The 11,004-nt window shown below is 58.5% G+C and overlaps 1 protein-coding gene across 1 annotated transcript; it reads left to right on the top strand.

Moving 5' to 3' along the window:
• Positions 1-167: 167 nt before the first annotated feature.
• SLC17A7 (solute carrier family 17 (vesicular glutamate transporter), member 7) lies at positions 168-10,830 on the top strand. The gene is made up of 12 exons (XM_008575409.1): positions 168-380; positions 4,797-5,049; positions 6,022-6,140; positions 6,413-6,527; positions 6,606-6,693; positions 6,848-6,934; positions 7,024-7,166; positions 7,770-7,919; positions 8,058-8,190; positions 8,845-8,955; positions 9,138-9,265; positions 9,447-10,830. The coding sequence occupies exons 1-12, from the start codon at positions 319-321 to the stop codon at positions 9,738-9,740; spliced, it is 1,683 nt and encodes a 560-aa protein (XP_008573631.1). The 5' UTR covers positions 168-318; the 3' UTR covers positions 9,741-10,830.
• The last annotated feature ends 174 nt before the right edge of the window (positions 10,831-11,004 follow it).

Consider the following 11,004-nt stretch of genomic DNA (forward strand, 5'->3'; position numbering starts at 1 on the left):
TAGGGGCGATGCAATCCGGAGTTCAAAACCCAGGTAGGGACAAAACTAGAATGAGAGGGCTGCAAAAGGGGGCGGGGCTAGCATGCAAGGGGCGGGGCCTAGCGCAGACGGGGCAGGGCCTCTCCGTGCCCCGCCCCTTCTCCGCCCCCGGCGTTGAGTCCTGTCACAGCCCCCAGACAGCCGGCACCAGCAGCCTCCTTCCCCCCGAGCGGAGCTGCGGGGCCGGCCGGGCCGGGGCGGAGCCCGGGAACCCGGACGCGGCCGTCCGGGCCCGCGGGCGGGGGGTCGGCGGGGCAACCGACGGCAGGGGCAGCCACCATGGAGTTCCGCCAGGAGGAGTTTCGGAAGCTAGCGGGTCGCGCCCTCGGAAGGCTGCACCGGTGAGCGTGGTGGGGGTACTGGCAGGGAAAGAGTGTGAGGGTCCGGGGAGGAAGCTCATTCCCTCTAGGTTCAGACGGACAGGCGGTCCCCCAGCATGCGGGCGGTCCACCCATCTGTCCGGTTTTCTCCCTTGGTCGGCAAGGGCGCCGTTCTGCTGATTTGTCCATTATCCGGTTCATTTTTCTGCCCCCTACCCAACTCCAGGCTCCACTCTCTTCTTTGGGACTGTATATCCCCCTATCTCTGGGTCTCTGACCTCCTCTCCCCGATCCACTTCTGGGTCTCTTTCCACCTATCTTTCTGGGTCTCTCTGCCCCCTTTTTCTGGATTTCTTCTCCCGTCTCTCTAGGTCTCTCCTCCTCCCTAGATCTCTGTTTTCCCTTCTTTGGTTCTCTGTCCCCTTCTCTCTGATTCTCTGGCCATTGCTCTCACTAGATCTCTATCAAACTCTGACTGAGTCTCTATCTCCTCTATGGGCCTCTCTTCTTCCCTGGACCTCTGGTCTCCCCTTCTTTGGGTCTCTGTCTCCCACTTTATCTGGATCTCTTTCCCCTCTCTCTGGCTTTTTATTCCCCCACCCTGGATCTTTCCATCTCTTTGTGTCTTTCTCAGTTTTTGTCTCTGAGAGAGTTTAATCTGAAGCTAAAGCGGATTGGGGCCCATCAGCCCTTGTCCTTGAGGGGGGTTAAGCTGGCAGGAAGAAGCCAAGGTGTCCTGGATCGCTGGGGGAAAAGGGAGTTGCAGGACCAAAAAAAAAAAAAAAAAAAAAAAAAGCTCTTGGGTAGGACCGACTTCCCAAAGACTATAGGCTAGAGCTGAGAGGGACTTCCTCTCAGCCACGGTGATGGCCCCAGTGACCTGGGTGTCCCTCAGAGCAGTCTGGACACCTCCCTCTAGTCTCTCACCCTCGACCTCAGATCTGGCTCCAAGTCAGAGAAATTACTCAGCTGCAGAAAAGCCTAAAAATATCTGGCTACAGTGTGGGGAGGAGATGGCCCCACCAGCACCATGCCCCTGCCCCCATCATGCCCTTAGACTCTGTCCCCTTGTCCCACAGCCCTGACCTCATCTTTAGTTGATGCTTTGTCCATCTCACTAGGCCATTCAAGTCCTTTTCTTAGCCTAACGTTAGTCCTGCTGCTGCAGATCACCTCCTAGCTCCAAAGTTACCCCACCCTCTAGTAACATGAGAGACAGGAATAAGACTGGATGAGGGAGGGGGGCAGGAGGATGGCACAGTGATGGGGGTGGTGGTGGAGGGGAAGCTGAGATAACCTCACCCTCTCTTTTTCCAATTTCCAGCCCCTCCCCACCCTTTTTCTCACCTCCTTTCACGAGTTTCTCAAAATACATCAGTGCGAAGTTAGGAGAGTGAGAGAGATGTGCTGATGGAGGGAGGGTTGGGGGTGGCAGAGGGGGCGATGTGTTCCTCAGGCCCCCTCCCTCAGCCTCTGCTTCTCAGTTTCTCATCTGCATCTGGGTGTCTCTCAGTCCATCTCTGCCTCATCTTCACCTCTCTGAGCTGCCTCCTGGGCCTCTAGAGACTCCAGAGCTCAGAGGACCATGAGCAGGGAGGGAGTTTGCACAGAGGAGAGCATTTGGATCCAAAGCCTGAGGTTCACTTTGAAGACTGGAGAGAGGGGAGAATGCCCTGTATTGGATGCAACACAACATCCCATTTAATCCTCTAGACAAAGCTGGAGAAACTGAGGCTCAGTTCTGGTGTTGGGGGGGGGTCAATGGCTGAATACAAGACCCATAATTTGAACCCAGGTCAGTCTACCTCCCAAGGGAGCGAGACTGCAGATTTTCCTCGAGATGAACGATGCTAGAGTGGGTGGAGAACTCCCTTGAGCCAGGAAGCAGATGGTAACCCAGGCAACTTGGGACAAGGACATGGGGGGAAAAGGAATGAAGGAGAGATGAGAAGACAAAGTGCATCCCTTCTGAGAGCCAGGTCTTGGGCAGGTGACAATGAGGGCCAGGAAGTGATCAGGCCTCATCGCTTTTCCTGGGGGTGACCTTGGACATGCTACTTCTGCTTTCTGAGCCTCAGTTTCCTTAGTTGTACAGTGGGAAGAGAGGAGAGAATTAAAGGGACATAAGGGGACAGAGACCTGGGGAAATGGACAGAGACCTTGAGAGAACTAGAGACAGTGACAGAGACTCAGAGAGAGAAAGACTGAGACACCATTTTGGTGAACTGCCTTGTAAGCATGCTTTTCCTCATCACCAAGTCCCCAAGCCTGAGTTCGGGCCATCCAGGGAGGGGAGGGTGATCTCCACCTGGCCTCTCCCCTTTCTGTTCTTGTCTTCTGCAAAGCAGCTGGACTACTTTATCTCTGTCCCTGGTCCTCTCATCCTAAAATTGTTACTATCACCTTGAAGTTCCCTCTTTAGTATCTCACCTTTCAACTCTTGCTCCCATTTTATAGATGTGGGTTACCGGGACCCCGGGTTTAGAAAGCCTTGGTTAGAGACCCGACATCTCGTAATATTAACAACGAATATCAAATTTCAGGGGCTGCAATCACATACTGAGTTTCAGGGTCAAATATCTGATATCAACCTGGGTCAAGGTCTAATCTCATTGGCTGACATATTCTTATGGGCGTGGGGTGGGGGGAGTTCCTGCCATCCTGTAGTATTCATTCCAGGGGCCTCAATTACCCCTCTCTCTGGTTCTCTGTCCCCTTCTCTCAGGGTCTAATTCCTCCTCCTCCTGGTTTGTCTACTCCCCTCCCCCACATTTCTTACCTGCCCCTCCCCACCTCCCTAAGTGTTAGGATGGGAAGGGGCAGCCGTATTCTCTCATCTCTTCCACCCCCTCCCCCAAGACCGTCTGGCTGTTCTTTCCTCCCCCGTCCCAGTCTCCCTCGCCTCCATCTGTTCTAGCCCCTTCCTGGGATCCAGCATGATCCCCTGGCTCCCTACCCACCTCGGAGAGGGGCCGAACCTCACAATTCATGTCCCCAGCCTGTCTCTCCTCTCTCTCCTTCTTTCTCTCAACATTCTGGGTCTCCTCTCTTTACATCTATGTCCTCTCTCCTGGGTTTTTGTCCCCACTTCTCTTTGGGTCTCTGTCTGTCACCCTCTCTCTGGGTCTCTGTCCCATTCCTCCTTCTTTGGGCATTTCTGCCCCCCCCTTATTCTCTCCCCCTCTGTCTGGTGGTTTTTGTCCCCACTTCTCTTTGGGTCTCTGTCTGTCACCCTCTCCCTGGGTCTTTGTCCCATTCCTCCTTCTTTGGGCATTTCTGCCCCCCCCTTATTCTCTCCCCCTCTGTCTGGGTCTCTGTCTCTCACCCTCTCCCTGGGTCTTTGTCCCATTCCTCCTTCTTTGGGCATTTCTGCCCCCCCCTTATTCTCTCCCCCTCTGTCTGGGTCTCTGTCTCTCCATCTCTAGATCTCTGTCCCCCTTTCTCTGGATTTCTCTCCCTTTTTCTTCTGTGTCTCTGGCTCTCGATCTCTGGGTCTCTGTGCAACCTCCCCATCTCTGTCACCCTCCTTTTGGGTCTTTCCCCACGTGTCTCAAGGCATCTCTCTTTCCCTACTGCCTCTCTTTGGGTTTGAGGCAGCCCTCCAAGTACACTATTCATCATCACAGACTCAATCCTAGATACAGAACGGGCGGGGGCGAGAGCCACGCTGGGGAATGAGCCAATCCCCCTACCAGGGCCATCTGTCTCCTTCCAGGACACCACCCGCCACTCCCCTCCAAACCTCTAGGCTGACAGCTTGAACTCAAGGTTCCCCAGGGATGCCGCTACTGGGATGCTGGATTCCAGGGTCCAGGATGTTTCCCCACCCCTGTGTCCCTGGGAATAGGCTTCTGGTGGCTGCGATGGAGTCAGCTGGATTTCGGCCCCACACCTGGGGCCTGGAAACAGAGAAGGGCATGCTACCGAGGCAGGGAAGGAGGGGGGTCGGTATATATAGCAGACGTGGCTGAGGAGCATCTGTTCTTTTGACACCTTTGCTAAAGCATCTCCTTAGCACCTTTTGCTTCCTCAAATAGACTCATATCTGAGAGAGAGGTCTGGAGAATCTTTGGGTCTTAGGGTGAGGGTTGAGGGTACAGGCTCTTGGATTCCAAAAGGTAGTCTGTGGCCTAAAACTTCTGAGTTGACAGAGATGACAGGGCTGGGGGAGAAGAGGACTGAGAACCTGAGTCTGAGGGAGGAGGGGTCTGGTGACCTGAATTCCTGGTCTGAGAGAGTTGGAGACGGGGGGGTCTTGATTCCTGGGTCCTGGGGGGAGAAGGGAGCCAGGGACCTGGACTCCTGGGGAAGGAGAAGGGGCGGGCTTAGAATTCTGGGTCTTGAAAAACAGGAGGTTTTGCCCTGGCCTCGTGTGTCATGCGGGGAAGGAGTCTGGGGTCCTGGACTTCTGAGTCTTTTGGCTCTTGCTGCCCGTAGCCTTCTGGAGAAGCGGCAGGAAGGTGCAGAGACGCTGGAGCTGAGTGCTGACGGGCGCCCGGTGACGACGCAGACCCGGGACCCGCCGGTTGTGGACTGCACCTGCTTCGGCCTCCCTCGCCGCTACATTATCGCTATTATGAGCGGTCTGGGCTTCTGCATCAGCTTTGGCATCCGCTGCAACCTGGGCGTGGCCATCGTTTCCATGGTCAACAACAGCACGACCCACCGCGGGGGCCACGTGGTGGTGCAGGTAGCTCAGGGCTGGAGCCCTGGCGCCTCTGCCCCGTTAGCCCTGCTCACGTTCCCGATGACGTCACATTCGCCCACCAGACGCCCCGCCCACCCCCTTTCCAAACCACAGCTTGAGTAGCCCCGCCCACTGGGCCGCCCCTTAGCTCTGGCCTCGCTTAAGGTCTCTCCTCTTCCTAAGCCCCGCCCCGATCAAGTGAAGCCCCTCCCCTATTTCAGGTCCCCGATTGCGAAGGGTAGACCCCGCGCCAGCATTAGGTCCCCTATTAGTTGCTCCTGCTCCGTTTTGGACCTACTCACAATTTTGCTCATGCCTGTGCCCCACGCTCTTGTCCCCAGGTCATATCTACATAATCCCAGTCCCATCTCAGGTTCCTTCCTAAATTTTGATCTTTGCTTTTCTGAAGCCCCGACACTGCCTCAGTCCCGCTCCATCTGCTATGGCCATTACCTAAAAGCCCGCTTCCCCTCAGACTTTCCACTTTAATCTCCCTATGGGCCATGCTCCTGCACCAGAAAAAAAATCTTGATTTCGGCTGTGGACTATCCCGTCCCTTGCTCCCTTCCAATCAGGCCCACCCCTGTGGCTGTTTCTTGTCCCTGCCTAGATCCCATGCAGGTCACTCCACAAACAGTTCGTAAGTTGGGTAGAACTGGAGAGAGAGCCATCCCCATACATGGGCCCCTGGGCATTAAAGGAAAGAGCACCGAGGCGAGGAAGCAGGCAAAGCAAGGCTTCGAGGCAGCACCGGGGCCCGTTGTTAAGATAGTACTGGCCCTAGCAACGTGAAAGAGCAGAGGTCTTCGACTCATTGACCGAGGGACGGCATGAGCTCTGATTGGCAGGTGTTTTGGCAGCAGGAGAGGGTCCTTGTTGCTAATTGGCAGAGGGACTAAGTCTGTGGGTGCTGATTGGTGGAGGGGCATAGCTCGGGGGCAGGGCGGCTGGTTTGATGTGCCTTTTGGCCCGCAGAGAGCCCAGTTCAGCTGGGATCCAGAGACTGTCGGCCTGATACACGGCTCCTTTTTCTGGGGCTACATTGTCACTCAGATTCCTGGAGGATTTATCTGCCAAAAATTCGCAGCCAACAGGTACAGTAGTGAGATCTCAAGGTGGGCAGTACTACAGTGGCGTTAGTGGAGTTAGAGGGTGTGATCTTGAATTTGCGGGCTGACTCCAGGATATGGGAGGAGCCTCGATTTGCGGGCGGGTCTTAAAGAAAGGGGGGGCTTGTGATCGTCGAAGGTGGGAATCACAGACAAGGTAGGGCCCGGGATTCTGGGCCTGGCCTGCCGTGGGCGGGAAGGGCAGAATCCTAGGCATGGTGGGTAGCTGGATCCTTTTCTCCGACCCTTCCCATCAGGGTTTTCGGCTTTGCTATTGTGGCTACCTCCACTCTGAACATGCTGATCCCCTCGGCTGCCCGCGTTCACTATGGCTGTGTCATATTCGTGAGGATCTTGCAGGGGTTGGTAGAGGTAAAGCCCCGGCCCATGTGACACTGCCCCCGCTCTGACCCCGCTTCTTCTCGTTGAACTTGGTTTTCTCCTCCCTAGGGGGTCACATACCCCGCCTGCCACGGGATTTGGAGCAAGTGGGCCCCACCCTTAGAAAGGAGTCGCCTGGCGACGACAGCCTTTTGCGGTAATGGGAAGGGGCTGGGGATCCAGCTCCCGCATCTGAGGGAGGAGGGGCTGTGGCCTGTACTTCTGTGCCCCAGGAAGGAGGGGCCGGGGGTCCGCATTCCTGCGTCTGATGGAAGACAGGCCTGTTTTCCACCCTGCATCTTCTTTCTCAGGTTCCTACGCTGGGGCGGTGGTCGCGATGCCCCTCGCTGGGGTCCTGGTGCAGTACTCGGGATGGAGCTCTGTTTTCTATGTCTACGGTGAGGGACCCTGACGCCTAGTTCTGGTGGCGCGAGGGCGGAGCGGGGCTGGTCGTCACTCCATTCGCGTCCGCCCTCTGACCCCCTAGGCAGCTTCGGGATCGTCTGGTACATGTTCTGGCTGCTCGTCTCCTACGAGTCCCCCGCACTGCACCCCAGCATCTCGGAGGAGGAACGCAAGTACATCGAGGAGGCCATCGGCGAGAGCGCCAAGCTCATGAACCCGCTCACGGTCCGGGCTCACGTCCGCGGGGCTGGGGCGCGGTGGGGCTGCGGGAGACTCCGGGCTTGAAGCTGCGCGGCCATAGTTCGTGCTGGGTTCTTGCGGACTCTAGAGAAGACAGTTCCTGGAACGTAGGGGGCGGGGCTACAGGAGGAGGATTACGACCCTCCGGGGACTAGCAGGCGGTGGGGGCGGGGCGAAGTCTCAAGGTGGGCGGAACTAGAACCACTGACGGGGGTGCGATGAGATCGTGGGGTTTTTGCTTAGACCTTTGGGCGATGAGGCGAGATTTAGGAGGCATGATTGAATAGAAGGAGACTCCTGGGCCCTTATTTATGTGTCCCTGAGGGTCATCGTGGGGCCCGGACACTTGCGAACCTGAGGGGCCATAGTAAAGTCAGGAACCCTTCATCCCTGAAGTGTCCCCGTGAGGCTGGGATCCCTCGGTCCCCACGGGAACATGGTGTGGCAGAAGCCCTTGGGTCCTAAGAGGTTTCAGTGAAATCGGGATCCCTGGGTCTCTGTGGGACAACAGTGGGGTCCCTGAAAGGACACAGAGAAGCCACCACCTCTGGTCTCCCTCTGAGTGGCCCGTCCCCTCTCCCCCCACAGAAGTTTAACACACCCTGGCGGCGCTTCTTCACGTCCATGCCAGTCTACGCCATCATCGTGGCCAACTTCTGCCGCAGCTGGACGTTCTACCTGCTCCTTATCTCCCAGCCCGCCTACTTCGAGGAAGTGTTCGGCTTCGAGATCAGCAAGGTAGAGTCGTAGAGGGAGGGCAGGGCGCCCGGCGGGAGTGGGAGGCAGGGAGGAGCCCGCGACACCCGAGCGAGCCGGTGGGCAGGGACTCCGAGCTGGCGGCGCCCGAGTCCCCGCCCTGTGCGCCTGCTCCCGCAGGTGGGCCTGGTGTCGGCGCTGCCCCACCTAGTCATGACCATTATCGTGCCCATCGGCGGCCAGATCGCCGACTTTCTGCGGAGCCGCCGCATCATGTCCACCACAAACGTTCGCAAGTTGATGAACTGCGGGGGTGAGTGGCGCAGGGCCTGGACCCAGTCTGGGACAGCCCGGGAGTGGTGGACAGACCCAAGGGTGCAGGACTGTGGGGGTGGGGCATGGTCGGAGGGGCGGGGTCAAGAGGGGCGGGGCCACCAGGGCGGTTCAGGGTGAGGGAGGTCTTGCAGGGATCAGACTCTCACGTGCCAGCCTCTGAGGCCACCGCGAGGAAGCGAAGGGCGGTGTGACTACCCAGGGGGAGCAGGGGAGAGACCAGCTGGGGCCTGCAAGGGCAGGGCTTGCAAAGGGCCGGACGTCGCAGGATGTGAACTAGGTGATGAAGAAGGGTTTTGAGTGGGGATCTAGAGAGACAGGGTCTGGCCGGTGTGCTGCCTAATGAGTGGGGACAGAGAGGAAGGGCGTGAAGGGGCTCAGGTGGGGCCTCAGAGCAACCGTTTGGCTCGTGGAGCCAGTGGGCGTGGCCAAAGGCTGCACCTCGGGGAAGTGGCGGCCTGGTTAGGGCCGGCGTCGGTCGGGCGGAAGGCTGGACGAGACCTGGGCGGCACGTGGATGTGGCCAGGCCGGGGAGGACAGAGGCGGGCTGGGGCGCGAGCAGGCCTGGCGGGGCGGCGTGGGGCAGCCTGCCCACCGCTCCGGCCGGCGCTCAGCGGGACGCGGCCGTCCGCAGGCTTCGGCATGGAAGCCACGCTGCTGCTGGTGGTCGGCTACTCGCACTCCAAGGGCGTGGCCATCTCCTTCCTGGTCCTCGCCGTGGGCTTCAGCGGCTTCGCCATCTCTGGTGAGAACCGCGGCTCCTCGGCTTGGGGGGCCCTGGCCGGCGCTGTAGGGAACTTCCCGGCTTAGCAGCGGGACTTCCAGCGTCACAAAGCGTCTAGTAGAAAGAGCGCGGGGCGGAGCTCTCGCCGGGAGCGCGCCCGCGAGGTCCGGGGGTGGCGTCTGCTGAGCGCGCCTCTCCGCCAGGGTTCAACGTGAACCACCTGGACATCGCCCCGCGCTATGCCAGCATCCTCATGGGCATCTCCAACGGCGTGGGCACGTTGTCCGGCATGGTGTGCCCCATCATCGTGGGCGCCATGACTAAGCACAAGGTTCGTGTGCCAGCCCCGACTCACATGTGTGCACGGCACCTTCCTGACCACGTTCCGTCGCTCGCCCGGGGGCTCCGTGCCTTCCCTTTCTGCTCCCTTTCTCTGACCTCCCTCCTGTTTTCTCTCCAGCTTCTGTTTCTCTGTCCCCCTATTTGACTTCATCCCCCGTTGTCCCCTACAGACGCGGGAGGAGTGGCAGTACGTGTTTCTAATTGCTTCCCTGGTGCACTACGGGGGTGTCATCTTCTACGGGGTCTTTGCTTCTGGAGAGAAGCAACCGTGGGCGGAGCCTGAGGAGATGAGCGAAGAGAAATGTGGTTTCGTGGGCCATGACCAGCTGGCTGGCAGTGACGAAAGCGAGATGGAGGATGAGGCCGAGCCCCCCGGGGCACCCCCTGCTCCCCTTCCCTCCTACGGGGCCACACACAGCACAGTTCAGCCCCCAAGGCCCCCGCCCCCTCTCCGGGACTACTGACCACGTGCCTCCCACCGAGCGGCGGTTTCCAGGGCCGCCGCCACTCACATGTCTGCTCGAGTGACAGTGTCAAGGACCCCCGCTCCTCTCCGTCCTGCCTCAGGCTAGGAGGCCCCCTCCCTGTCCCCGTGCTGTGGAGGCCTCTTCCCGTCCTGATCGCCTGTCAGGGTGCTGGGCTGCGGACCGGCAGTTTCGAGGACGCCCACGTGCCCCGAAGCTCCCTCCTCGCGCGTTCGTGTTCCGGCTCGGTGGCTCCAAACCTCTCCTTGCAGGGATTGATCTGAGTGGACGGTTCAGCTCCTTACTCCCTTGTGGTGTCGAGCACGTCCCTCCTTCCCTTTAACCCCAGGGGCTCTCAGGCGAACCCCGAGATCGCTCACCTTCCCTCTTCTTTCGGAAAACCTCCAGGTCCTCCTCCAGAACTTCCGCACATCTCCCAACTCTGTTCTGCACTTTCCAGGTTTGTTTAACTAATCGCCCATCCCCGCCATTCCAGGGATGGGCTCTCACCAGCGTTTCTGAGGGAAAACGGCAGTTTCCGGCTCCCCCTCCCCTCCCCCACCAGCAGACGCTGCTGAAGCGCCAAGTCCCCCGACCTCCCTGCTTAGCACAGTATCCAGGGAAACAAACGAAGCGGCGGTTTTAAAATATGCCTCTCTCCACTCCATGCACTTTTTCTGACACGGTTTTTAGGTCTAAACAGTGGCTGCTGCAGTTCATTAACTCAGTGGTCGGAAGCCACCACCACTGACCTTCCCCACGGTGGGTTCAGGACGCCCCTCTTGTCTCCAATTCCTTGCACTTTAATCTTCTGGGTGGTTTCAGACTACCCTCAGTTTCTCAGTGGCCATGAGTTGTGTCCCTCAGGGTCTAAGTGACTCAAAATCTGGGATCCTTCCCCCCTCAGACACCCCTCTTCCAGCTTAGAATTTGAGGAACAGGTATAGGAGAAGTCACAGAATCCCAGGAAAGGGAACGGGGCTGAGGGAGAAGGGGGTTTTGCCCGGGGCAGGGTTGTATCTTGTGTCTCCGTCTTGTGATGGTAAACCCTGCCCTGCCCCACTCCCAATAAAATGCTTTTGTGTACAGACTCGATTGTTGTTGGCTGAGGGAGTCACAGGAATCCTGACCTCCAAGCCCCATTTTGCTCAGACTCAGCAGTCTTAGCCCTCAGCCCCTTCCTCTCTCAGACCCCAAAGAAGCAGCCCCCAGCCCCCTTCTCCCTCAGACTCAGCAGTCTTAGCCCCCCCCCCCCCCCCCCCCC

This window comes from Galeopterus variegatus, unplaced genomic scaffold, assembly GCF_000696425.1.
Source record: "Galeopterus variegatus unplaced genomic scaffold, G_variegatus-3.0.2 Scaffold1180, whole genome shotgun sequence".
In the NCBI taxonomy this organism is placed as follows: Eukaryota; Metazoa; Chordata; class Mammalia; order Dermoptera; family Cynocephalidae; genus Galeopterus; species Galeopterus variegatus.

What these genes read in the sequence shown, in the direction of transcription:
- SLC17A7 (XM_008575409.1), top strand. Translation starts at nt 319, where the DNA reads ATGGAGTTCCGCCAGGAGGAGTTTCGGAAGCTAGCGGGTCGCGCCCTC. An exon ending in AGCTCATGAACCCGCTCACG is followed by an intron (nt 7,167 to 7,769) that starts GTCCGGGCTCAC and finishes CTCCCCCCACAG; the next exon opens with AAGTTTAACACACCCTGGCG. An exon ending in CAAGTTGATGAACTGCGGGG is followed by an intron (nt 8,191 to 8,844) that starts GTGAGTGGCGCA and finishes GGCCGTCCGCAG; the next exon opens with GCTTCGGCATGGAAGCCACG.